General features: G+C 38.9%; 1 protein-coding gene across 3 annotated transcripts in view; it reads left to right on the top strand.

Moving 5' to 3' along the window:
- Positions 1–22,721, top strand: part of SLF2 (SMC5-SMC6 complex localization factor 2) — a 28,445-nt gene extending 5,724 nt beyond the window's left edge. The window contains exons 3-20 of one of the 3 annotated variants that reach the window (XM_041415863.1): positions 83–237; positions 1,441–1,498; positions 2,177–3,321; positions 6,381–6,463; positions 7,437–7,547; positions 7,821–7,988; positions 9,925–10,027; positions 11,466–11,541; positions 12,800–12,941; positions 13,373–13,481; positions 14,084–14,257; positions 14,827–14,924; positions 15,564–15,651; positions 16,149–16,274; positions 17,097–17,174; positions 18,762–18,848; positions 20,231–20,299; positions 21,425–22,721. In XM_041415863.1, the coding sequence (XP_041271797.1) occupies positions 83–237; positions 1,441–1,498; positions 2,177–3,321; positions 6,381–6,463; positions 7,437–7,547; positions 7,821–7,988; positions 9,925–10,027; positions 11,466–11,541; positions 12,800–12,941; positions 13,373–13,481; positions 14,084–14,257; positions 14,827–14,924; positions 15,564–15,651; positions 16,149–16,274; positions 17,097–17,174; positions 18,762–18,848; positions 20,231–20,299; positions 21,425–21,460 (2,906 nt within the window). In that variant the 3' untranslated portion in view covers positions 21,461–22,721. Of the gene's footprint in view, positions 1–16; positions 238–1,440; positions 1,499–2,176; positions 3,322–6,380; positions 6,464–7,436; positions 7,548–7,820; positions 7,989–9,924; positions 10,028–11,465; positions 11,542–12,799; positions 12,942–13,372; positions 13,482–14,083; positions 14,258–14,826; positions 14,925–15,563; positions 15,652–16,148; positions 16,275–17,096; positions 17,175–18,761; positions 18,849–20,230; positions 20,300–21,424 lie in introns of all 3 variants that reach the window. The other 2 variants (XM_041415864.1, XM_041415865.1) reach the window with 2 other exon arrangements.
- The last annotated feature ends 1,705 nt before the right edge of the window (positions 22,722–24,426 follow it).

Here is a 24,426-nt window from a genome sequence, read left to right as displayed (position 1 = left end):
GTTGTTTTGTTTTTAGGGTTTTTTTTCCAATATAGTTTTTGTGAATAATTGGTCTTTTATCTCCTACACCATGTCCATAAAGACAGAACTGTGCTGTCCTCACCAGACAAAGGAAATGTAAAAGATGAAGGAATGGGACTGTCAGTCTTATGCACTGAAGGTTTTGAAAGGAATTCACCTTCTCCAAGGAAGGTCAGAAGAAAAAGATGCCAGACCAAACACCAAATGAGTCCTGTGGTAGGTGTCTTTTGGAAAAGAATTGAGGAAAAGGACAGTGCAAACATGTCAGAGAATGGCAGAGTGAGCAGGGCCCTGGGTTCATTGCAGCCAAAAGCTGTGATTCAGAAACTCCTCATTGCTGCTGGGTCTCAGGTGCATTCCTTGACCAAAAAGGAAAAGACTGCCTAGCCAGAACAAGGAAAGAAATGAAAAGTGTCTGGGTTTAAGGAGAGCTCCATTGTCCTGTGGAAATAGTTGGGCAGAGAAGAATGACGGCATGGATCTCACAGACGCCAGCTCAGACTCCGACAAATGGGTTTCACCTGCAGAAGCTGATGTTTGAAAAGCCTGGGCTGGAAAAATGGCACTGTGAACACCACATCTCTGTGCTCAAGCCAGATTTCCCCAGTGGCCTGCTCTCCTACTGATTCTGCATTTAGGTTGTCACTGGAAGCTCTCTGCAGAGAAAGGCAATGGGAGAAGCAGAAATTGAAACAATCTGATCCACATCCTGTAAAGCCATTCTAAGGAACAAATGTTTTCTATCAGTTATTCAAGGTGCAAATCAGTGACCAATTGTGCATGTGAATTTTTAAATTTTTAGATTTTTAAAATTTTACACAGTAAGATCAGATTCTTGGTGCTGCCTTTTTCGAATGTAACACGAGTTTATGTTCTCTTGCTATTCCTTTGTAAGTTTTAGGTCATGCTTGGGTAACCGGTTCTTAATAATTTTGCAATCAGTGAAAAATCCTGTTTTAAAAGCAGGGGAGATATTTTGGGCTAGATGCAAGCATGAAAATGCGATACAAATTGTAACTTGAAATTGTATTTTGTAGCAAAAGATGCCTTTATCTTAAATGCCTTATCTTGTGTTTTCTTACAATGTAGCTTTGGGGGCAGACTGGCAAATTTCTTCTATTTAGAAGTTGCAGTTAAGAGCAGTTCAGATTTATGCATTTAAGCCAGAGTATTTAGATAGAGATGGGAGTGGTCCTATTGCAAATGTAGTATTTAATTACAGGTCACTTTTAATCTGAAGGAAAAAATATAGAATTTCGTTCTGGAGAGATCTTTGCAGCTGTTTTTTAAAATTTGTCTTGAAATAAGGTCCATTAACATGTTTCTGGAGTTGTGTGGAGCTAAGTCTGTGCTAGGTTCAACACTGGTTTTTAAAAGTATACAATTAACTTTTTTTCTTCCCTCTGTCTTTGTTTTTAGGGAAATGGATGTCCTGTAAGAAAAATAATGCCTTTTGGCTCAAGGGAGATTGCCCCAGGTATGAACATTGCTGTTAATATAGAATTAATTAATCAAATTCGTCACTTCATGTCTATTTTTAATGGCTTTTTTTCCTTGAAATTGTTCTTTTACTAAAACAATAACTGTTACTGAATAGTCAATATTATTTCTAATATACGGCAAATTTTAATAGTTTCAAAAGTAGTTTAGGATTTTAGTGTAAAATGTGTTGATTGTAACTTAATTAGAATTTGTGATATTCCTTTGTCTTAAAACTTTGATCCCAGATTTTTTTTTTTTTTAATTGTTTCTCTTGTGTTTTGGATAATCCACACTTTCTGTGGTGGTTAATAAATTGTGCCTTTTAGTTTAATCCAGAAAGAATAATCTTGTTGAACCAACCACTAAAGTCGAGCTGGTTTTTTGTTTTTGACCTTTTTTAACCACATAGTTTTGTTCTCTGAGTGGTAGAATGGAATCTAAAAAGCTTGAGATAGGTCAGTAGGAAGATAAACTTTAAAAATAAAAATAAAGGGGGTCTTTGGCTGTGGAAGCTCAGACTGTTTGCTGCTCTAGTTCTAGTTGACTTAAAAACAGAAGTTAGTTTTTAAAATGGAAAGCTGTTACATGTTTGTTTTTTAAGACAAGTAGTGTTACTATTTTGATTTTTTTAACCCGATAATGATGTTTTATCTTTTTCTCCAACACTTTACAGATGACCCAACTCAACTAAGGCTAACACAGGTTTTAGAACATGAGGCATCTTCTCCACATGCATTAAGAACATCATCTGAGATGGCCTCTGGTGCACCAAAGAGCCCAACTGCTCCTTCACACTTCCTTAAGGTGTCCTTTGGGCTATCCAAACCGAGAGACTCTCCTGGGAAAAGAAAACCATCTGCCATGAGTGTGGATGCAGATAGTCCAGAGCAATCTGAAGTGAACGACCCTGATTTTAGTAGACCATCAAAATGCAAGAATTTGAGGTGTGGCTTTGTAAAAAATATCTTTTTGAAGTCTCCTCATGATGATGTTCTGCAACTCAAGGAGCCTGCTGCCCTGTCTAGACATGATTTGACTCTTTCAGAGGAATTCCTCAACTCAAGCAATGAAAAGGAGAAAAATAATTACTCCACTGTAGTTTTGTCACCTTCATATTCTGCACACAGTCCTGCTAAAAATAACCACATTTCTGTTGTGGATACCAAAGAGAATCAATTGCAGCTGGCTAACTCATGCTTTTCCTTGGAAAAGTCCCTTCCTTTTTCTCAGGAAAAAAGTACTGTATTGCTTTCTCCCCATTACTTAACACAAACAAAAGGCATGAAATCCCCTCTCCAGGTTGCTGGCTTATCTCAGGTATTGGATGTTAGGAAAGAGCAAGATAAAAGACCAGAAAGACATGAACGGAATAAAGGATGCAGTATTCAACCCAGCAACAGTTTTTCAAATGCAGTCCCTGAGATTTCTGAAAATACTTCTGATTCCTGTAGAATGGAAATCTCTGGCAGGCTTGGACTGTCCCCAGAGACTGGCAAAGGTGTTCCCCCTTCATTGCCTTTGGAAGAGCCTTTTGTGGACAGCAGCCACGAGTCTTCGCAACCCTCAGGAGAGCTGGAAGTTAAAAGGAACTCTACACACAAGTCCAAGCTGAGCAGAAAATGGCAAAGCAGCTCTGAGAGTGAAGATGACATTTTGGAATCCATTCTAGATGATGATGATGAAGAGCAAGCATTAATGCCACTGCAAAGAATGCTTAGTTCAAACCACAGGCAAAGTCTCAAACCACAGGCAAAAACCCTGGAAGACTCCTTTGACAATGCTTCTCAGGACACTGTAACTCCATTACTGAAGCTTCATGTAAGTTGGCTAAAAGCCAGAAAAAGACATTATTTCAAGTATTCTTTTAGAGATGTTATTTGCAAGAAAAAAGAGATTTTAGCAGAGTGCAAGGCCCAGTGGGTCGTAGGTTATTACCCCATATTTCAAAATTTAGGAGAATGAAATTTTATACAGTAGGTATATACCACCAAAACACAGATGGAGGCCCAGTTGATGGAGACATCTCGTACTCAAAAAGAAAATTGCCTCCAACCTCACCTGTTCCATCTGGCACATACAGACAGCAGCTTGTTCAGGTGTGCCACAGAACTCATTTCTGCTATTTAGCTCAGTTTTATAAACAAATGACAAGCTGCTCCAGCAGCTGAGATGTCCAGTAGTCTTTAGTACCTATTCAGTCAGGATGTGTGTGACTGATTGGTAATAGTTACTTTACATTAATTTTAGTCAAAAATGTACCAACACTCAGCCACCTCTTGCTGATTCTCATTATTATGCCATTAAAGCTATTGCAGAGTATAATGAGATAACACAACATAAAGCTGATTATCTGCTTTTATATGATTTTCTCCCTTATTCATAATGCATGGTAATTCAGAATTATTTGCCTGCAAAACTGGTTACTTGGCTTAAGGATCCTGTGCTGCTGTACAATTACAGTGTAGTTGGAGCAGGGATGTGCTTGTTACTGTGCTTGTCCTGGGAATGGCTGAAAGATGGTTTGTGCAGCCAGATTGATTTAGCTCTATCCCTCCTGGTTGTTTTTAGGAGTTCTGGTTTTGCTGTTTCACCCTCCCAAAGATAGGAGGCTACGTTTAGAAAATGTGTGCAGTCTAATGTTTTTGTTTTCCTAGTCAAGTAAGGTTTTGATGAGCTGAAGTTAACTGGAGGAATCTGATGTAGACATTTAGAAGTCTGTGTGCTAGACTCCAGTCATATAGCCTTGCCACAGTCTGTGGTTGGCAGAGATCTGAGTAAGTGTGGTCTTTTCTTTGAGGTTCTGTTTCATGGAAATTGGAAGTATTTTAGGATTTCAAAAAGCTGAATGAATTCTGATCACAAGGCATAGACTATGTCTTTGAATCCCTGTATACAGGATTTTATGGTGATGAATTGGTGTTTTTAAAATTAGCTCATTTGTTCAATAAGAGCTTGTCAAATAGTGGTGGTTTTGAAGTTTTATTGTAAAATGATGTTTTAATAGGGAAGGTCCTGCAGTGGGTCTTAGTGTGGCAGTCCTGACAGTTGGTACAGGTTGGAAATGGCTGTATTTAAACAAAGAGATTTCGTACTGAGCCTGGCTGGGTTGGAATTAATTTTCTTTATAACAGCTGTATGGTGCTGTGTGTTTCAGGCAAAACCAGTGTTGATAATAGACCAGTTTTCTACCTATTGTGGAGCACTACTTGCACAGCATCAAGGCTTTGTCTTCTTCCTGTGCTGCCCCCATAGAGCAGACAAAAAGCTGGGAGGGAACAGAGCCTGGAAAACAGACCCTGAATGACCAAAGGGATATATTCCATGGCACATAACGTCATGCTCAGCAATCAAAATCCGAGTGGGGGGATTTGGTCTGGCGTGTAGCCATTGCTCAGAGTGTAGCTGGGCATCCCTCTGCTTGTCAGAGGTGCTGACTGACTGCTTGTATAGCTTTTTCTTTTCTTGCTTGTGCCTTTTCCCTTACTAAACTGTTTTTATCTTAACCCATGAATTCTCTCTTTGCTTTTCTTGCTTTTCTTTTCACTGCCCTGCACCACTGGCTGGGGAAATGACCAGGCTGTGTGGTGCTTAGCTGGGGTCAGCCCATCACCAGTTTCTAAAGTGGAAAACAAATAGCAGAATACCTGTATAAATTCTCTCTCTTCTGCCTTCCCCTCTCCTCATGCCTTTCAATCTCTGATAGGGTTTATTTGTTGGCTGAGTTACAATCTCCGTGGGCAGATGTTGAGCAGCCATAATTATTATGTGTTCTTATGATTCTGTAATCAAGAGTGCTATAGATCAGACTTGTGTGGTTTCACATGTATTTCACAATCTCAGCCAACATGACTACCTGATTAATGGTTAAGCCTGATAAACACATGCAGCCAGTGCTTGTGGGACATGTGTGTGACCACAACATTGGGCTGGCCTGTTCCTGGTATAATTAATGGCCAAGTAAGGCAAAACAGTTAAGAACAATCCCAACATTTCCATGACCGTGATTTTTGTGTATATCCACATTCTTCTCTTGTAAGAAAGGATGTATGTGTACATTGGAATAAAGCTTTGATTCCCTGTTTGTTCAACAGCTACTTGACAGATATTAACCAAATATAAAATCAGCTAAGAAGTCTTGCAGATTTCCCACACAGACATGCTGCTCTTATATTTAAGAGATGACTGAATATCAAGGTGGTGTCAGAAGAGCTGTGCTTGTCCAAAGAATGGAATCATGGCCATAAAAGTTTTCAGATCTGTTATCTGCTACAAGCTGAATAAAAGACTGGCTACTGAAAACCAAGCCACTAGCAAAATTTGTTAAAACGTTTTGTGTGTTATGTTTATTACCTCCTTAATTTGGTTTTATATTGGGATTTTGATTGGAAGTTTTGTTTTGTTTGATTAATTTAGAGGTCATTTAGCAAACACTGGAGTTTTGCCCTCTAGGGACTCTGAAAGCAAAAGAACTGAGTAATTTTTGAATGTTCCTGTCTCATGCACAAGAATGGGGATTCCCAGAGTCTCAGTGGATGATAATAGTAGTGTTGTGAGGTAAAAGGTTTCTGATGGTAATGTTCTTGGTGAAGGATAGCTGAAGGTGAGCCCCAGACATGCAGAGACTTGCTTCACTGTTCAGATCCACTGTGAAGCAATTATTTCTAAATTAGTCATTGAGAAAGATTTGACCATTATGTAAAATTGTCAAGGGACTGAGAAACCTAAACTGATAATCATCCTGTTTCACAGGGTCTCCTTTAGGTTTAGATCTGTGTGTAAAATATTAAAATTAGGAGAAATTTCTATTTTGATTATTGTCTAATGATGAATTGATGGCTTATGGTATTTTTTAAAATGTCTTGCTATTTCATTTACAGCTTTTGAAGACTCCTATTATAAGCAAGGTGTCCTATGTGAACAGCTTAGATCATCTCTTGAAGGAGAAAGAAGAATCTAAAAGGTTTGTTTCTCAAAGCTGGTTTGAATAATGCGGGATGGTGTTGTAGCAGCTTGGATTTGCCTTGTCTCCCCAGAACTGATGGAGTTTGATCAGCAGCAAGCTAAGCTTTGCCTGCTGATGCCACCAACACACAACTGAACTGACAGGACCTACAAGTGTTGCTTAAATGGTAAAAGCTGAATGACAGGCTCCTTCATAGCAACAAGGAATGATTTGTGATCCATCTGTTTACCCCTGAAGAGCCAGGCTAAATTTACTGATGCCTTCGTTTTAGGTCACTGAGCCAGCTAGCAGCTGCTGGTCAGGCATGAAATAGAAATATTTATGTAGACTGACTGTACTAGTTTTTTTCAAAGGCATTTGCAGCTCAGTATTGGTTGCCAAATTTTGCAGGCTATGGGTGTCTGAGTAGTTACACAGGTCAATGAACAGAACTAATGAGTATTCTTACAAGAGATCTTTTGGGTAGGAAGTGAAATGTGGTTTATGTGTTAATGGCAAGTGGTGGTGATGAGTATATGTGTTTAACTGCTTATGTGATTAACTGTTTGGATTAAAGAATTTGACCCTGGTAACCATGGGCTGACTGCCCATGGAATAGCAGATACTCCTGTAACTAATAGTGTTTAACAAATAAAATACTTGTTTGGTGCTTAGAAAAAAGCAAACACTCAGCCACAAGATCGAAAGTTTTGTGTAATTACAAAACTTTATCAGAGGTTGGTTGGGTATTTGTGTCTGACAAGCCAGTGATTGATTGTGCTGTTGGAAATTCATTAGGTTTTGGGAAAAAATCACTTTGTGTCTTGGAATATTAAGATGCTTGGGTTTTACACAGATGCAATGCCTCACATGGTTTTGCTGTGTATAAATGGCTCCTGACTCCAGGGTTCACACTCAGAGCTTGGGTTTTGCTGATTGTGTTGTAAATATGAAATGGTGATGGTATGCTCTGCTGCTGCTGTTATTTCAGGTTAGAGGAAATAGCGAGACAGTTACAGGAAGACATAGAAAGAGAGGACAATGCTTCAGATGGAGAAAAAGAAGACAATGCCAGTGGAGATGATCTCTTGGAAGAACACAGGTCCTTGCAACTCCAAAACCAATGAAATCTTGATTTCTGCTTTTCTAGCCATTTTTTTTCCCTAACCTCTCTCTGTTTCCAACAATTGTCAATATGTTTAATGAGAACCATATTAAAATCTTTTAAGGTTGGGTGGATTTCCTTGGGTGCAACTGCATTCTAACAATTCAGCTTTCACATAAGACTGATGTGTTCATGACCTGCAAATAACCTTCTCAAGCAGCAAATAGCTTCTCAGTGTTTGAATTGTAAAAGCAATTTTTAATTTTACAGGGCCTTTATAAAGAGATTTTCAGTAGCAACTTATGTTATACCTGACAAACACCCTGGAGAAGATTTATTTGATTTATCAGCTGCTGGGAAAATCTTCACTCAACATAACCTTGACTTGAGGAATTTTCACTTGGTCCCTCAAAATCGTATAGAATATCTACTTGTGAAGTAAGAATATGCTCTTCACTTTGGTGTGTTTACTTGTACAATTTTCTTGTTATTTTTAGCAGTTTTAAGGTACTATCTGATCTTTGCATGAAAATGAGCTGTCTTACTAAATAGGCAAGACTGGTTCCCTTTCCTTGGAATTTTCCTTTCTGGGTTAGCTTTACAGAACAGTAAATTGTAATTTGAAGCTTCCTTCTTTCCTCCTCTGGAATTCTTGAAAAACCTCTTAAATGAGACATGAGGAAAAACAGCTGTTCTGGCCTCTTCTGTGTTTCTACCACACTGGGCTATCAGTGATGACCTTACCAGTTTGTGGGAGACAAAAGCAGAAGTGAAATGCTACAATGAACACAAGCTTAACCATGTGCAGACTGAAAGACCTTTGTGGTTACCTGTTTGTGACCTTCTAGTGTTACATTACTTCTGCTGAAAGACTTTTGGTGCTTCCGTCCTGCCTGGGCCTGGCCCTGGCCCTTGGGGCTCCATGTAACGAGGATTGCAGAGGCCAGGATCTCTGACATCTGTTAGATTCTGTCACTGAGCCACTGTCTGTGTGTACTCAAACAGCTGCTCTGTAACCCACAGGCATCTCTGCTCTATATTTATGAGGCTGTCACACTGCAGATAGCTGGACAAATACTTGCCTAATGCCACAAGTGTAAATCCTGAAAATTTCTGGTTATTTTGTTTGGTATTTTATTCCAAACATGCGTCAGAGGAACTGAGAGAATTCAGTGACTCTTAAAGGATTTTATGTACATGTGTATGTGTGGCTGTGGGTGTGAAGAGGAGGAGAGTGACTTTTCATCTCTTGAGGAAGTGGTGTTTGTGATACACTCCTTTGGCTTCAGGCCTTTCTATTAATGTTTTGAAGATCACAAGGGTATGAGCTTCAAAAGCATCTTGTAAATCAGTGACTAGAGGAATGAGGATTAAACTGATCATCCCTTGCAGAAGGCAATTATGATTTAATTGCTTATGCATTCAGCCAGTTGGCACATGGAGGTCTTACCAGTCAGGCAGGCAGAGGGTATATGCAGGAGTTAGGACACAGATCTCTCGACAGAGTTACCTGATTTAGTAGATGGAGAGAATAGAGGAGACTAAAGAAGGGTGTGTGGGAAACTGGATATCTTTAATTCAGCTGCTTGTGACATCCCTAACTTTCTAAAGAAGAATCCTAGAATATCCTGAGTTGGAGGGGACCCACAGGGATCATCAAGTCCAACTCTTCAGGGAATAGGCCGTATGGGATTTGAGCCCATGAAATTGGTGCTGCCAGCACCCTGCTCTGACCAAGTGAACTCATCCAGGTGACTAAAGCTCCAATAATTTAGTAATAGCAATGGCACACTTTGTTATCCCAACAGCTACTGTTTGCACCCCACAAATTTGCACAGTGAGATTAGGCTGTGGGATTTTAATTGCATTAGTTTGCCCTCCAGACACTTTATTTAAAAGGAAATTTTTAAAATTTTGAAAACACTGTTTTTTTCCTCTCTTATTCTGAAAATGTTGGTGAAGGTCATTGGACAGTTAAAAATCTTATTTAATAGTCTCATTGAGCATAGCAGGCTGTCTGTGTAGTCAGGCATAGTGGTTCATAGTCCAATGGTGTAAATCAATGGTTGTTTGAAACTATTATTTCCTAATAATGCAGATGTTTCCAGACTGTACAGTGTGGCTTTATACAGAGAAAGATACTTGTTCTAAAGGACATTTGTAAAGTTGATTGCTATTAAAAATCAAGGCTTGATTACTATGACATTTTATATAAGTAATAACATAAGAATAACATCTGTTTTGCATATTCAGATCTTTCTTTGCTGTTGATAATGATCTGAGTGTGAGGAAGTTCATATGTTTTTGTGAAAGTGATGATGCAACCACTAATCAATTTCTATCCTCTTTCCTTGCCCCCATTTTTCTCTTACAGTTCTAGTGTAACACAGCAACTTTTTTTAGTTGTTAATGGCATTCTGAGTTCTGCTTACCGTGATACATTGTGTCCCATACCAATTCTGAAGTGGCTGTTCCAGGTAAGTCTGTGCTATTCATGCAGTTATCATGACTCTATGCTTGTCTAATATTTTTCCTGGAGCCAGTTGAAGCAGCTTGTGAATCTCTTCCATTAACAACTTTTAAATCAGACATTATTTTTTCCCCCGGGTTGTGATTTGTTCTCCCGTCTGAAATACTTTGATTGTCACTAGGGGTAAAACAACTGAGAGCCTTTTCTCCACACTGAGTGAATGCAAAGCTGCATGTCCATGTTCATATATGCTACTCATTGAAAAATGACACAGTAAGTGAGGAGAGGTGCTGTGGGCCAAATCATGAGCAAATGCTAATCTTATTTCCTTTCACTCTTAGAAAAACAGCACATGCTGCAGTATATGAAAGTGCAAAAGTACTATTTTCTACATATATCATCTTCTAAGTCATCAGTGATACCAGCATTATCAGATAATTTTCATTTGGAAAAGGCTTATGGCTCAGGAAGAAGGCTGGAGTCATTCACAGAGGAAGTGTGGTGACTCTCTCCTTTCAAGATATCTGTCACAGTGTCTGAATCACCAGGAATTTACACAGTGCTGTTACTCACAGAAATGCCTCCCTCCAGTCTCCATTCTGTTATTAATTGCCACATTCTAACTTCACCTGAAACAAAAAAGAAATCTGGACCACCTGGGTAATTGCAGCTTCAGTCTGTTGACTGGCTTTCTACTTTTGCCAAAAGCAAAACATTTTGCTTTTCCATGTCCTTCCCTCCAGCTGGTTAAAAAATTGCTTTTCCCTTTCTGTGAGCTCTGGTGGTCCACTAATAAGGAAGAAGTGTGAGCCAATTGAGATCACTTACAGAGCAGGAAACTGTCCAGCACTTGGGGGAGAAAAAGTTTCTGTTGGGCCAGTGAAGTGCTCCAAGAAACCTGAACTGTACTTCATGGTCATGTTTTTGTAGTTAAGAGTTATGTGAAAAACTAAGAATTCATTGTTTGGGTTTAGTATTGCATATGTCCTCCTTGTCTGTGACTGGAAAAGGGTGTAGTTAACTCTGTTGCCTTCACTCCTGTTCAGGGAGCTCAGTTTGATCACAGACACAAATGGGTTCCAAAGGGGTATGTGATACTTTCTATTCTCCTAACCCTCAGAACTTGTTTGTAAACCAACATGGAGTTACAGCATTCTGATACTGCAAATAATTAATTTTACAGTATTCATATCATCTTTGCACTGCTTGAAATAATCAGTGTTCACAGTATTCTGTTCTGATTGGTGTATCTTGCTTAAGAGGCTTTGGGATTAGTTTTTTGTTTGTTTGTTTGTTTGTTTTTAAATTTGTTACTGGTTTTACTCTGCTGGGAAGTTTGGAGTTGTTTTCGTTCTGGTTTGATGTGGGGTTTTTCTCTAATTAAAAGAAAACTGATGCCATGATGCAGCTTGGTTTTTGATGCATAGCTCCTTCCCTCTTCACAGATGATGTCTATTCATTCTGACCATTGTGTTTCCACCAAGATCTTAGACAGATTGATGGAGTTATCACTAAAAAACTGTAAGTATTTGAAGGATGGAAAACTGACCACCTGAGTGGTCACTCTCTTCAGTTTAGAAAAGTGTTAGTGAGGAAGTAAAAGGCACTAGTTCTGTTGGGTGATTTTGGCTGGAATTTGGGCTCTATTTTTACTAATGTAATGCACAACTGCTGGGGGCTGACCTTCATTGACTGTGTGCATCCTGTATCACAGTGTGGCACATACCTCCAAAGTAGTGCATCCAGTACAGAGCCTTTTAAACTCACTCCTGGTATTTCACAAACAGAATTGACCTGAAGAGAAGCTCAGTCTGCTCAAAAGTTTGCCCTCGTTTCCATTTTTTACTTTGGATGATGTGGACATTTGTAGCTTAAGAATTACAAGATGTTTTTCACATTGTCATTCCCAGTATGTAGCACTTCATGATTTATTTTCCAGACAGATGACAAAAGTGAGGTGAATCATGCACCTGCACAGAAACACTTTGAAGGATCTGCTTCAGCCCACAGTGCTGCTAATATCTTCTATGTTTTGTCTTCTTCCTTTGTCTGTACTCAAATATTTCTCCACTACAAATTTCTTTCTATGTTCTCCATGTTTTCATTCAGATCCATCAAAAGTGACATTCATTTAAGACTACCAGTTGACATTGTTAATGTGGTTCTCTTGAAGTGTTTGCTCAGGCCTGTCCAAATTGTGTGTTTTAATTCTTGTTTGAAATCAGAGCTGATATCAGAGGGAATGTAGCCTCCTTTATTTTATGCCTTGCTGGCATTAGGCTTGATTCTGAATGAACAGTTCAAGATAATGAATAAGCATTCAAACCATTAAGGCTGGGAGTTCCTTGTTTACCACTTCTGTTTCAGAAAACTTGCTTGTTTTCAAATCTTACTTAGCTTCTCTTCTAGTCCCACTGTGATAACACCCTCTTACCTTTGCCTACACATGCAGTAATTTAGTGTTCTCTTAGACAAAAATATTGCCTTGTTGCTTGTTCTGCTGTTTGTGATGAAAGAGAACTATGACAGAAAATGGGTGGAACTTGAAAGTAATTGAACTGTTATGTAGGCAAGTTGTTTCCCTAGTGTAAAATACTGCATTAGACTTTTTTTCCTCCCTCCTTGTTCTGAAAATAAGCTTACTGTTTAATGTACTGACTCCTCTGAGATGAGAGCTGGTAGAATTGATGCAAACTGCTAAGCTTATTTGTTTCCCTTAAAAGGAACTAATGCTAAGGACTAAATTTATGCTAAACCATTGCATGTCTTTTATTTGTAGCTTCCATCAGTGATGAGCAGCTTAAACCATGGATTCCTTCAGTAGCTGATATATCAACTGTTTTTGTCAATATGGGTGTTGGGTTCAGATCTCTCTTTCCATTGCAACATCTTCAACCCCCCTTCACTGAGCATGATATTTTGTAAGTGTTTTCCTTTTGATTTTTTTTTGCCTAGATCCTGTGAAAGCAAGTTTTTTGCTTAGAATGTAGAATCAGAAGTTTCTTTATTTCCTTTCCCATACTCTATAAGTTCTTGGCTCAGGTCTTAGTAAGAATAAATAACCCTGGAATTCAAACAATGCCTTCTAGATAAGGATTCAGCAAACCAGAGCCATGTCCTTTGTCCTGCATCTTCCTAATGAAGGTATGCAGGAATACTGGCTAAATAGGTGGGCAAAGTAATTGGCTAAGTTGAGTTAGATGTGTGTGTTAGATGCTCTGGAACTGAGGATTATTTTGATTTGAAGGCATTTTGATACATACAGGATTTTTTTTCTTCAGTTTGATGTCAATGAGCCTTTGTGGGCTTTTGGATTGTTCTTTTTTTGCTCAGATTGTGTTTCTTCTATTAGAAGTCAGGTGCAGGAATCAGTGAGTCAACAACGGCCAAGAGGAGATGAGGCCATTGCCAGTCCAGCATTCCCCAGTCTACTGGAAAACAATTTCATTAATGTGATTAAGGTGAGAAAACTCAAAGGTTTTTTTGGCTGTGTTTCTTTTCTTTTCTTTGTGTCTTCTCTTTTGGGAGGGAGGATAGGGTTTGCAATCTAGCATGTGTTTGAGTAGATGCTATCCTGAGACTTCAGCTTCACATTCAGCAGGGTTTATTGCAGGCATTTTGCAAACTTCAGTTTCTTTTCTTCCACTGGCTTCACTCACAACTGCAGAGTTTTTCTGCCTCCCTTTCACAGCTGTGGCGCTTCATAGAAATTTTGGCTCCCTCACAGAGAAGAAACTATCCACTGATTTCAGTTTTCAGTATTACTGGAGTATTAGAAAATCTTCTGGCCATTCCTTCAATTAAAGGAGGATTGTGTTATGTACTAAAGAAAGATCCTTCCTGCTCCAGTAGTGTCTGGGCAATATTGCCATTGCTCAGAAAAATAAGTTTCCAGCAGGTATTAAAATGGAAGGGTGGTGTTACTGGGAGATGGCAAGTGTTGCCAAAGCAGTAGATCATTTGAGGTACATTTTAATGTGAGTGTGGAAAACTTAAGTTCTCATCATGCTTCAAAATAAGCAAAAATAATTCTATATTTTAATGCTTTGTATTTCTTTTCAAGTTTCTAGTTTTCTGTACATCAGTAATTCGTGATGGATATACTGACCAAGAAATATGGCTGCTGCTTATATTGCTATTTAAAATAAGCTTGGAGAAACAGTTAAAACCTTTTATGGTAGATTTTCAGTGCCTTTTTTTCAAGCTTCTGATGAATATAAGAGACTGGGATACAAAGGTAACTTCATACATTTATTGTACTAGATTTGTGGATTTGTGAAACTGCAACTTCTGTTTTGAAGTTTTCTTTATTTTTTTCTTTTTTGACATATCAGAAAAGTATTGGCTGAAAATGTAATATAGAATTTTCAATAATAGTACATATAATAATATGAAAAATTCAAAGCTTTGTGTTTGTGTGAGATTTAGGAAGCGGGTGGGTATACTGAGAGGGTTTTTGTTGCATGACATTGAGTTGCCTGTCCTCTTCTACAAGTTTGTTTATCTTAAGATTACTAAAACAGCTGTATGTTTAAAAAGGCAGTCTGAAAGAATGAAGAAATTATTGCATATGCGGGTAAGCTGTCATTAAAAACATTCTGATCCCAAGTACCCTACTTTAAATTGAATTTGGCAGACTCACCTGCTGGGGCAGCGCAGACGTTTTCAATGCACGTCATCTCTTGTTAGATCGGTTCCTCTTATCGCTTGTGCTGCCTGTGTTTCTAGGGAGTAGGTGTGTGCTCCTTTGCAAATACAGCAAGCAGCCCTTCTTCAGTTTCAGGATGTTTTGTTGTTCTTTTGAAGATGCCTGAGCTGTGCCTGTCGGTGAGTGAGCTCTCCAGCAGCCCCCACAACCTCCTGTGGCTCGTTCAGCTGGTGCCCAGCTGCGTCGCGCGTGGACGGTAATGCCGCGGTCGTGGCACACGTCATTCACAGCTGCTTCCTTTGTGTCACCTCAAAGCCTCAACAATGACACCTTAAAAAAAAAAAAGGGATTTGTTTGCTCATATGTTGCAGATGCACCCTGGTGTGCACGTGTAGCTTCCTGATCACCTCCGCTGTGAAAAAGCGTTGTCAAGCCTTTTGTGTGGTTTCTGGGCTGTGGGTTCTTGGTACACTGTAGCACAGAAGGCTTAGCTTCAGGTTCTGACATCCATCACTCTAATTCGTGTCTGAGTGACCAAACTTTAAATTTTCTTTGGGTGATTCATGTCTGCTTCTAAGCATTATTCTGAATTCTGTATCTTTGAAATTAGTAAATGATGTAACGGAGTGAGCAGAATTAGTTAGGTCATTAACTTCAGGCTTGGAGAGAAGTATCTAGCATTGTTTACTTGTGCAGAAGCTGAGATACAATGAGATTAAGTGTACTTCTGTTTTACTAGCCTACTTACTGGTTTATATAGCACCTATATTCAGAAAATCCAGTTTAATGGTTGCAAGCAGGTTCATGTCTAAGAAAGACTTGCATAGCCTCACATACTTTGTAGAAACTGTGGATTAAAAAATTCTAAGGGAAATAATTTTTTTTTGTTTTTCAGGGAAGTAAAGAGGCGCCTTAGCCTAGTGATAATTGCAAAATTTCTTCATAGAAAGCATGTAGAAATACCTGATGACAGTGACAAGCAGGTATGCTTACATGTGTTGTCTTTGTAGAATTTGGAAGTTCAGAAAATATAAATATTGTATGCTTGTGTTTTATGTCTTAATATTGTAAGCCTGTTCTCAAGAATGTTGCCAAATGACCAATTAATAATTTTCTGTTTAGATTAGTGTTAAAAGTGTATTTGCACATGTGTGTAATTTGCATATTCTGCAGCTTGTGCTTGTTTATACGCCTAAACATTAGTTTTAGATATTGGAAAGAGGTCTACACTTCTTTGAGTCTTCCTTTTGTAATTATGTGGAGACACACTGTTTTCATAGGTTTGATCTTTTATTGAGAAAGTGTACAAACACTGAAGTCTTTAATAGTCAAAAATTACTCAAAGCATGGAAACTTCCTTTTTAATTAAAAATCCCTTTTCTGTTCTTTTTGTGCTGGATAAGTATACTGTAGTGGCACTCAGTTTCCAATTTTCTGTTGTTGGTAAATCAGTCCAATTTGTTAATGCTTGTGTCTGTAGATGTTTCTTCTGCATCGCTTTCTGGTGTGTATGAAACCTTCTTATCTACTGAAGAAGATGAGAGAGATGAGAAAAGAGCAGAACGAGCACAAAGATGATGAAGTTCATGCAGAACTGGAACATGAGGTATATAGCCAATAGTGCTTTTTTTCCTTTGTTTTTTATTCATCTTTTTATATTTTATATATAATAGTATATATTTTATACAATTTGGGGAATGTTTCTTTTACTTTTTAACAGTTCTGTGTGTGGAACTGTAAATACACAGTTTTGTTACTGTTCATCTTTAAAATATTATTAATTTTGGTTATAGTCATGGGGGAAGGAAAGGAGCATATCATGGAGGACCATGTATTGGTTGTTTTACAAACAGGGAAGTGGTCAGATTTTCTGAAGTCACAGGGAAGTCTTGAGTCTCTACTTCTGTAATCAGAGGACAATCTTCCCTCTCTTCTGATGTAAGCAGAGAAAACTGTTTGGTGCTGAGCCAAACCTTCACCTTCAGGCTTCAGAAAAAGATTTGTGAATCTTCTATCAACATATGCTCTCAAAGAAGTGCTAAAAAGATTTAGTATTTCCATCCATCCAAAAATTGAATATTGGTTTGGTTATTTAAGGGGTTATCATGGAATCTCTCAGCAAGTGTTTTGATCTGGGGGTAGAAGATGGGAAGATAAAGCCAACTGCTGAATTTAATTTTCAGTTTGTAAAACCACATTTTTATGGGTTACTTAGGTTATTTAAACCAGTAGAATACTGGTTTAAAATGTTTCTAATATGTGAATATACTGTTTCAAATTATTTATTTTGGCAATACGTGGATATACTTGTCCATAGGCCTGGCTGTTGGAGGATTCATTCCAGAAAGCAGAGATGATTCCGTGTCTAGATGTGAAGAGTTTAAAAAATGGTGCTTTCACTGCTAAAGCTCTTTTGATTTCTCTCCAGGTATACTACCTAATCTATGTCCTCCTTCATCTAGTCAGTGAAGCCAGTTTCCTTGATGTTGTAAATTCTAGTCAAAGGGTAAGTAACTTTAGTAGCTAGACCTTAGATTTTAAAATGTTGTTTATCATACACATTTAATCTGTTTTGGTAAGAGCTATCATGTGATGGAAGATCACCAGTGTGTAAGATCACTGGGGGAAGCTTTTGTTCTGGGCAGGGTAAATGCAGAAGAACTTCTGTGTGTTTACTGCAGAGAAAACTCTCTTCTGTGTTTCTGTGAATGGAGCTACCTCCAGAAATAAGGCTGTGAAAGAGCAGGCATTTGCTGGGTTAATCTTTCCCAGAAAGTATCTGGAGATAAACTTAACACAGAAATTCTAAGTCAAACGATTCTATCAACTTTGGAAGTCAATTTGAAGTTTTTCAACCTGGGAGAAAACCACTTCGAAGATATCCAGTAAAATGTTTTCAAGCACATTTCAGTTTCCTGTGCTGGAGTGCAGCAAGTTAAAGCAGGACTGTAGCTCTTCTCTGTAGTGGCAATTCCTTTTTGCCATGTGATGTGAACCTCTTCTAAGTAATTCTGTCTGCTTAGCCTTTCAGTATTTCTATTTGGATTTCTGTGATCATTTGCTGGGAGTTGCTTGCTGCAAGGTGTCTGTGTAAACCTTGTGCCCTGTGGAATCACTCTTGGCTTTTAAGAATCTGTCACAGGGACTGTTTGAGACACACAAACCAGTAATGTTTGGCTACATTTGGATGCTTAGGTGTCTCAGTGTGTTACCTAGATTTGTGGAGAACTTGGTATTTTCAGTTGTTTTTTAATGTCTCAATTTCTTAAGGAAGAAATACTTTATTATTCACTGACCTGTTAGCCATCAAGTGGCAAGAGAGGTATGGCTGAATATTGTGCAGGCTAGACTTGTGCAAAATCAATCTGAATTATTTCATGTCTGCCCCTCTTCCAGTTAGAAAGGATAAATTGTGGTGGCCTTGGGAAACTAGCAAATGTTTATAAATAGAATTTCAGCATGTCTCACCTGTTCTGCAGAGAGGAGCCTCTTGTCAGCTGTTCAGTGAGAGATTGAAAACAGGAATTTTATGAAGAAATTAACAGAATGTGAAAGACCTTGGGAGTCATTATCAGGAGATCCTGAAGTGCAAAACTGCTTTATTAAAGTAATCAGAAATTTAGAGAAAATAAAAGATCAGCTCATAAAAAATTGGATATATTTTACCTGCTCAGCCAGTTCCTACAAAAGAAATTACCTGAGTCATCATTACTGAAAAGGTTATTTTCAGCTGTTGTAACTCGAGAATTTTTTTGCTGATAAAAGATGTGATTGGCACTGCACTGTGTTTGCTATTTTGGGGGACAGAAAGGATTAGCAAATTAGTTAGTAAGCACTTTAGAATTTGTGTTGTATAGCTCTGCTATACTTTGAAGGTGCTTTTATAAACTCTTAGACCTGCTTTACCAGGAGCATGCCAGCAACAGATAGAGGATCTTGTGATGTGATCTTGTTTTCTTTCTTTTCTTAACTGTGTATTTCTGAGAAAAATTCATACTGAAGCATGTAATTTTTAAATTGATATAATATTTGAATAAAGCCTGTAGTTTTGACATGGAGGATTTAATAGCTGTACACTTTTGTCTTTATTTAGCAACACTTACTGAAGCTTTGTCGTGCCTTAGATAAGCACGTGAAAGGTGATATTAGGGAAGATGCAAGAATGTTTTATCGGTCTAAGGTAAGATGCAAAACTTGATTTTTCTGTTTTGTTTTGGTTTTGGGGTGGTTTTTAGTGTTTGTGATCCATGTTGTTCCCTCATCTCAGCCCTGGAAATTCTAGGAGTTCCTCGTGGGCTTGGGGTTTTTTCCTGGTTTTTTTTATCTGCATCAAGTCTTTGCATGGGAATAAATACATGCCCATTTTAAATCACTGAAAATACTCCTTATGCTAACAATGGGACTCTCAGCAGCTCTGAAATGTGATTGATCATCCCTTTAGCCAGGCCATCTCCACATTTAGGCCCACAGAGTTGCTCTGCTTCTCTTTGTGGCAGTCACTGGTAGCTGACTCCAGCTGTAAGAGCAGAGCCTACCTGCAGGGCAGGGTACAGGGGGCTGAAAGTTTCCTGTCTTGGCACGAGTCTCCATTTTATTTTTCAAATGAATGAATTGGTTTAAAATGCTTTGGATGTAAGCCAACTGTTTGTGTTGTAGCTCCAAGCTTGGACAGCTGCCTTTTGTTTGCTTTGTCTGTGAGCCTTACATTTGGTAGTCCTAATTTTGTGACCTTCATGCTTTGCATGCTACAAACCAAGTCAGCTCAGTGATAAAGTCACCAGCCCCAGCTTTGAAAAGCCTTGGCTTCTTCGGCTTTAAATCAGACATTTGCAGTTGTGTGTTTCCTTACCTCTCAAAAACATTCTTCTTGTCTTACTCAGACAGATTAATGGAGCATGGATCCTTTTAACAAGTTAATTGCTCTTGCCTTGGAGTGTTGTATCTCTGGTTGCTTTCACTTCTATTTCTATTTGCCTTTGCACTGTGAGGGGAAAATCTTACTCTGGTTTCTCCATTGCTTCATCTGTGTAATACTGCAGCAACTTCTAGAGGATGCCACTGAGCTGGGTGTCAACACAGCAGATGAAGCAAATCTCAGTGTGAAAGGCTTGGATTAAACACCTGCTTGTGACTGGTTATGAAAAAGCACGGTTTTATGTACAAGGAATTTGTTTCGGAAGCAGCCGGTGCTGCATTGCTGGCTTTCGTGGCCACAGTTGCCCCTGTTCTGGGTACAATGAGCCTTGTGACAAACCCATTTCCCAGGGATGAGCTGGTGTTTGGAGGGCAGAGGTTTGCATGCTGATTCCAAGCATTCAGCCTGAGGAGTCATGTGCCTCCAATGTTTGTGGAGTGCATGACTTTCAGTTCAGAGTGATGAGTTACAGGGATCTGAAGTTGAGGTGATGATACTTCGTGACAATTAAATTATTCCTTTCCAGTAAAGCTTGTATGCTGGGTTATCTGTTTATTTTTGAGTTTGAAGCTGGGAGGGGGAACACAGAGGTATGATTTTTGTCTTTTTTAACAAAAACAGCTAAATTAATCAGTGTGAATTTGCAGGTAAAAGGCTTGGCTGCTAGGATATATGGGAAATGGCAGGATGTGATACAAACCACTCGGCTTACTCAGGTACTGTAATGGAAGTTCTCTTCCCTCATTGCAGGGTGCATTTAACTGAGTTTTTAGCACTTGAAAATGGCAAATCTTTTCAAGAGATTTTCTTTTTCTATATAAATGGCATGGCTGTGGAATACACCTAGATGTATTAGAATGGATTTTAATTGGAGTGCTTACTTTGCTGGCTTCAATAAAAGCAGGACCTCCTCTCCATTGTTAAAAGCTCTGTTTCTGTAAAGGTGTGTGTAATACACTGAAATCCCAGTCCTGAGTAGAGTCACAGGGCCTGTCTCTGATTACAGCTATTAGCAGATGCTTCCAAAAGGAAATTGGGGCAGGAATGCAGTGAGGCACATCCTCCTGTGGTCTGGCACCGTGTAGCTTTGAGATTTCTTGAGTCCAGGGCTTTATTCACATGTTTAAGGGTTCTCAACAGCTTCTCCGCCTTTGAATGTGACAAATTTCATGCCACGATTAGGCAAAGCCCCTCATGTTTGTAAAAGTATGCAGTAGTAAATAATGCCATGATAAGTCTCAGAAATATTTGCCTTTGTGGCACCTAGCTGGCCTTGGTAGAATAGGTGGATAATTTCTGCTGATACTCAAAGTTCAGAGCTCTTTCTTCCAGCCTTGGCTTGTAAGGTTTCTGTTGTAATGTGATCAGACCACCTGTGTTATTCCTGTCTGGGAACATAAAGCTGTCTCTCCTGGAAAAGCTTGGCTTTCCAGTAATGTAGAATATAATTCATATAAAATTTAAACCATACATTATGCTTAGTACTGATTCCAGTTAAAAACTGTGTAATTAACCATTTGTAAAGACTATTAATTGCTCCCAACAATGTGCAGGAAAAAGTTCGGTGCAGTGTGTGTGATATTTCGAGTTCTAGAAGGAGGAGTGACACACGGCTACAGAATCTGCTTAGCAATTAATGGAAGTTGATAACGAGGTGGCTCTTTCAGTATTGTTTTTTGGGGTTGATTCACGTATGGGAAACTGACAAGTGTTTCAGAATAAAATTCCAGGGACTTTTTCCTGCACATTGTGGTGCTCCCAAGCTAAGCACTTGCCTACTCTACTAATTTCTTCTGACACTGGATTTCTGACTTGTATACTAATTTGTTTTTACCCTTTAGGGAAAACTGCATGACTTCTGGGAGCCAGATTCATGAAATCTTGCCTAGTTAAGGGAAAATAGCAGAAACTGAAATCAAGGAGGATATAGAATGAATGGAGCTTCACCTTGTTTGGAACAGAAGAAATCAGTCACCTGAGTTAGAACTTGAGCTTGATTCAGACAAGTTCTAGACACATGAGAATCTGATTTGACTAACATTGTTTTTTACTACAAGTGCTCTACTTCTGAGAAATTGAAATGGATCAACTGAAAAAAAACCCCAGCCATTCCGACAGCCCTATCAGAACTGGCTAGAAATATTTTACTGTATTGAATGCTGAGGGGAGTTTTCTTGTTTCCCTTGTTAATCACAAGACCTGTTTGATAACAGTAAGTATTTATTTTCTTGCCAGCACATACCTGCAAGCATTGTTTTAGGTTGGCTGGGCAGGAACTACCCTGTGACATGAAATGTGAGTTCAGGAGGAGTGTTAGACCTCCCCTGTTGTGAGCAGGTGAGGAAGTGGTTCAGATGTGGGCTGAATCATGGTAATCTGCAAAGCAGAATTGGTATGAACATCCAGTATCTCTTAAAAATACAAAACACAGCAGTTGAACCTTCTTTAAATGGAGAATAAAATATCATCTCAGTGGAGATTAGAGAACACCATTTGGCTCACCTTTGTAAAGACTGAAAGCCATATGATGGCTGAATTCCTTGGTGTGAAGTCCTGCTGCACAGACAATATGTGCTCAAAGCTCCAGGAGCTGTTTATGAAATAATCAGAGGAAGGTGTGATCTCTGTACAAATGCTACACTTAAATCATACACTGTGGTTTGTCTGTAGAATGGATGTAATAGGAAGAAAAAGTTCAGTTATTGGGTAGAAGCACCAATGGGGATTCCCATAATAAGAGATTTTTAATAACATCAACATGTGTATTTTATAATACTGTTTTGTTTTAATTCTTGTAGATTACCCTGTCTTGTATGAAATTCTCTATGATAAGAATGTAAAATAAGGCTTAAAAACCTGCCAACTACAAAACCTTCAAATTTAATTATGTGTATTACATATAAAAGAACTGCTACAGAATGGACACATCTAAGAGGAAATCTATTAGATTTGCAAATTCATACTAAATGCTTTTTCTTTCAAGTGTTACATTGTTATGTCAAATGTCATCTTCTGCTCTTTGATAGCTCATCTGCCTTCCCTCTCTAACAGTTACTTACTTTGTTGGATATATTGTATGTAATTTTATTAATGTTTTTATTTTTTTCACTAATATTGTATAAAGGTAAAAAATGTGGAATGTTTACTGTATTTAATGTGTACATATTTTCTTACTGTGTAAAGTTGACATTGCTGGCCTGTATATTTTGAAGAAAAGGGGAGGAGTTTAGATGAACAGCTTTTGTACTGCAGTTCAAAGCATGTTGAAACTGCTGAGGGTTTTCCCACACAAAATAGCCATTTTGATACTTTCTTTCATTTAACAGAACAATGAAAAAATAAAACCAGACACACCTTTCTAGTTAAATACCCCTGGACAAAATGGGCTCTGTTTCACAAAAAACAAATGACCACAGGTCCTATTTTATTCTTATGGCACATGTTACAATTCTTGGGTTCACAGGTGATTAGCCCACTGTAGATGGAGACAGTCCTGAAATCATTCTCAGCTCAGCCAGGCCTGTGTTTTCATGTTTAATGCCTGTTCCAGCACTTTGCCTCTTCCCCCACTCCTGCTTGGTCTGGACTTCTCTTCCATCTGGTTTGTAGCTGAGGAGTAATTCCTCAAGAGCTGAAGTCTAGGTGTGGTTAAACTGGTGCTCATCAGAATCCTTACAGAGATGATTCCCAAGCATCACTACAGGGTCTTTACAAGAGGGTCCTGGCAGTGAAATAGCAAACCTGCTGCCCTTGTCTTTTGCCAACTCATTTGCTGTCCCTCAGCCAGGACTTACGTGCACTGGAAAAGGCTGTTCCCTTTTCCTGCAAAAGGTTGTTGCACACTAAAGGTCTTAACTGCTTTGGATGTCTTCAGAGAAGCATTTTGCACTTGAGGTCTATCTTTTGATACTGTCTTGGCTATATTAAGAACCCCATTATCACATTTCATGTGGAAGTAGGTGCACTTTATTGCAGTAATAACAGAAAAAAATTAAAGTCTGGTTGTAAAATACAATTTTGTAGCTCCTTGCCTTTTTTTTTTTTTTTTTTTTAAATTTTCTGACAAGGCTCTCTATGGCTTAAAATAACACAAGCATTCTGGTTTTAAAGTTGAAGAAACCTGGCAGTGAAACTATTTGTGCATCTTATATTCTCACTGTTCCTGTTATGGAACTTGGTAATGGATGGGGATTTCAGAAGTGATTAATCATGTGCAGGTAGGTCTGGCTGAAGGTCAGTAGGACATTTCATTGATGCAGCAGCTGCAGGAACTCTCTGAAGTCCCCAAGATAATGACTTAGTTGAGAATGTCTTTGGGAAAAGGAGGTGACTGGAATACCTGAAGTGTGTTATTATTGGTGGAGGATCTGATTAGATGGCTGCAAAGGCATTTTAGAGGTAGGATTTCAGTGTGGAAAAGGACTTAATACTGAGGGTTAATTCACATATGGGAAACTGGCAAGTGTTTCAGAATACAATTGCTGTGCTGCTTTTCTGAGCACAGAAAGCCAGGTCTGTGTCCCTGAGAGGTGTCTGTGCTCAGCACTGTCCAGCACCAGCCCCGGGGGCCAACATTTGGGCACAGGGCTGCAACAGACTGTGCTGCTGTGGAGAGTCAGGCAAGTGCTGCCAGGGAGCCGGGTTCCTCTGCTCATCCTGTCACTAGCAGGAATACTGGAGCTCCAGTACGAATGCTGGTCTTCTGTTTGTTTTCTTTCCCAGGAGAACTGTGTGTATAGCACAGTATCCCTGGCTTGGGGTTTGTGTTTTGGTGTATTGTTGGTTTGTCTTCCACTGGTTTGTGGTGGTTGTGACTTTTGTTTTACTGAGAAGGGCAAATCAG

The sequence above is a fragment of the Onychostruthus taczanowskii genome, unplaced genomic scaffold (assembly GCF_017590055.1).
Source record: "Onychostruthus taczanowskii isolate IOZ18803 unplaced genomic scaffold, ASM1759005v1 scaffold5, whole genome shotgun sequence".
NCBI classification, from domain to species: Eukaryota; Metazoa; Chordata; class Aves; order Passeriformes; family Passeridae; genus Onychostruthus; species Onychostruthus taczanowskii.
The sequence above is the reverse complement of the archived record's forward strand: the minus strand, read 5'-3'. Positions and strand labels throughout refer to the sequence as shown.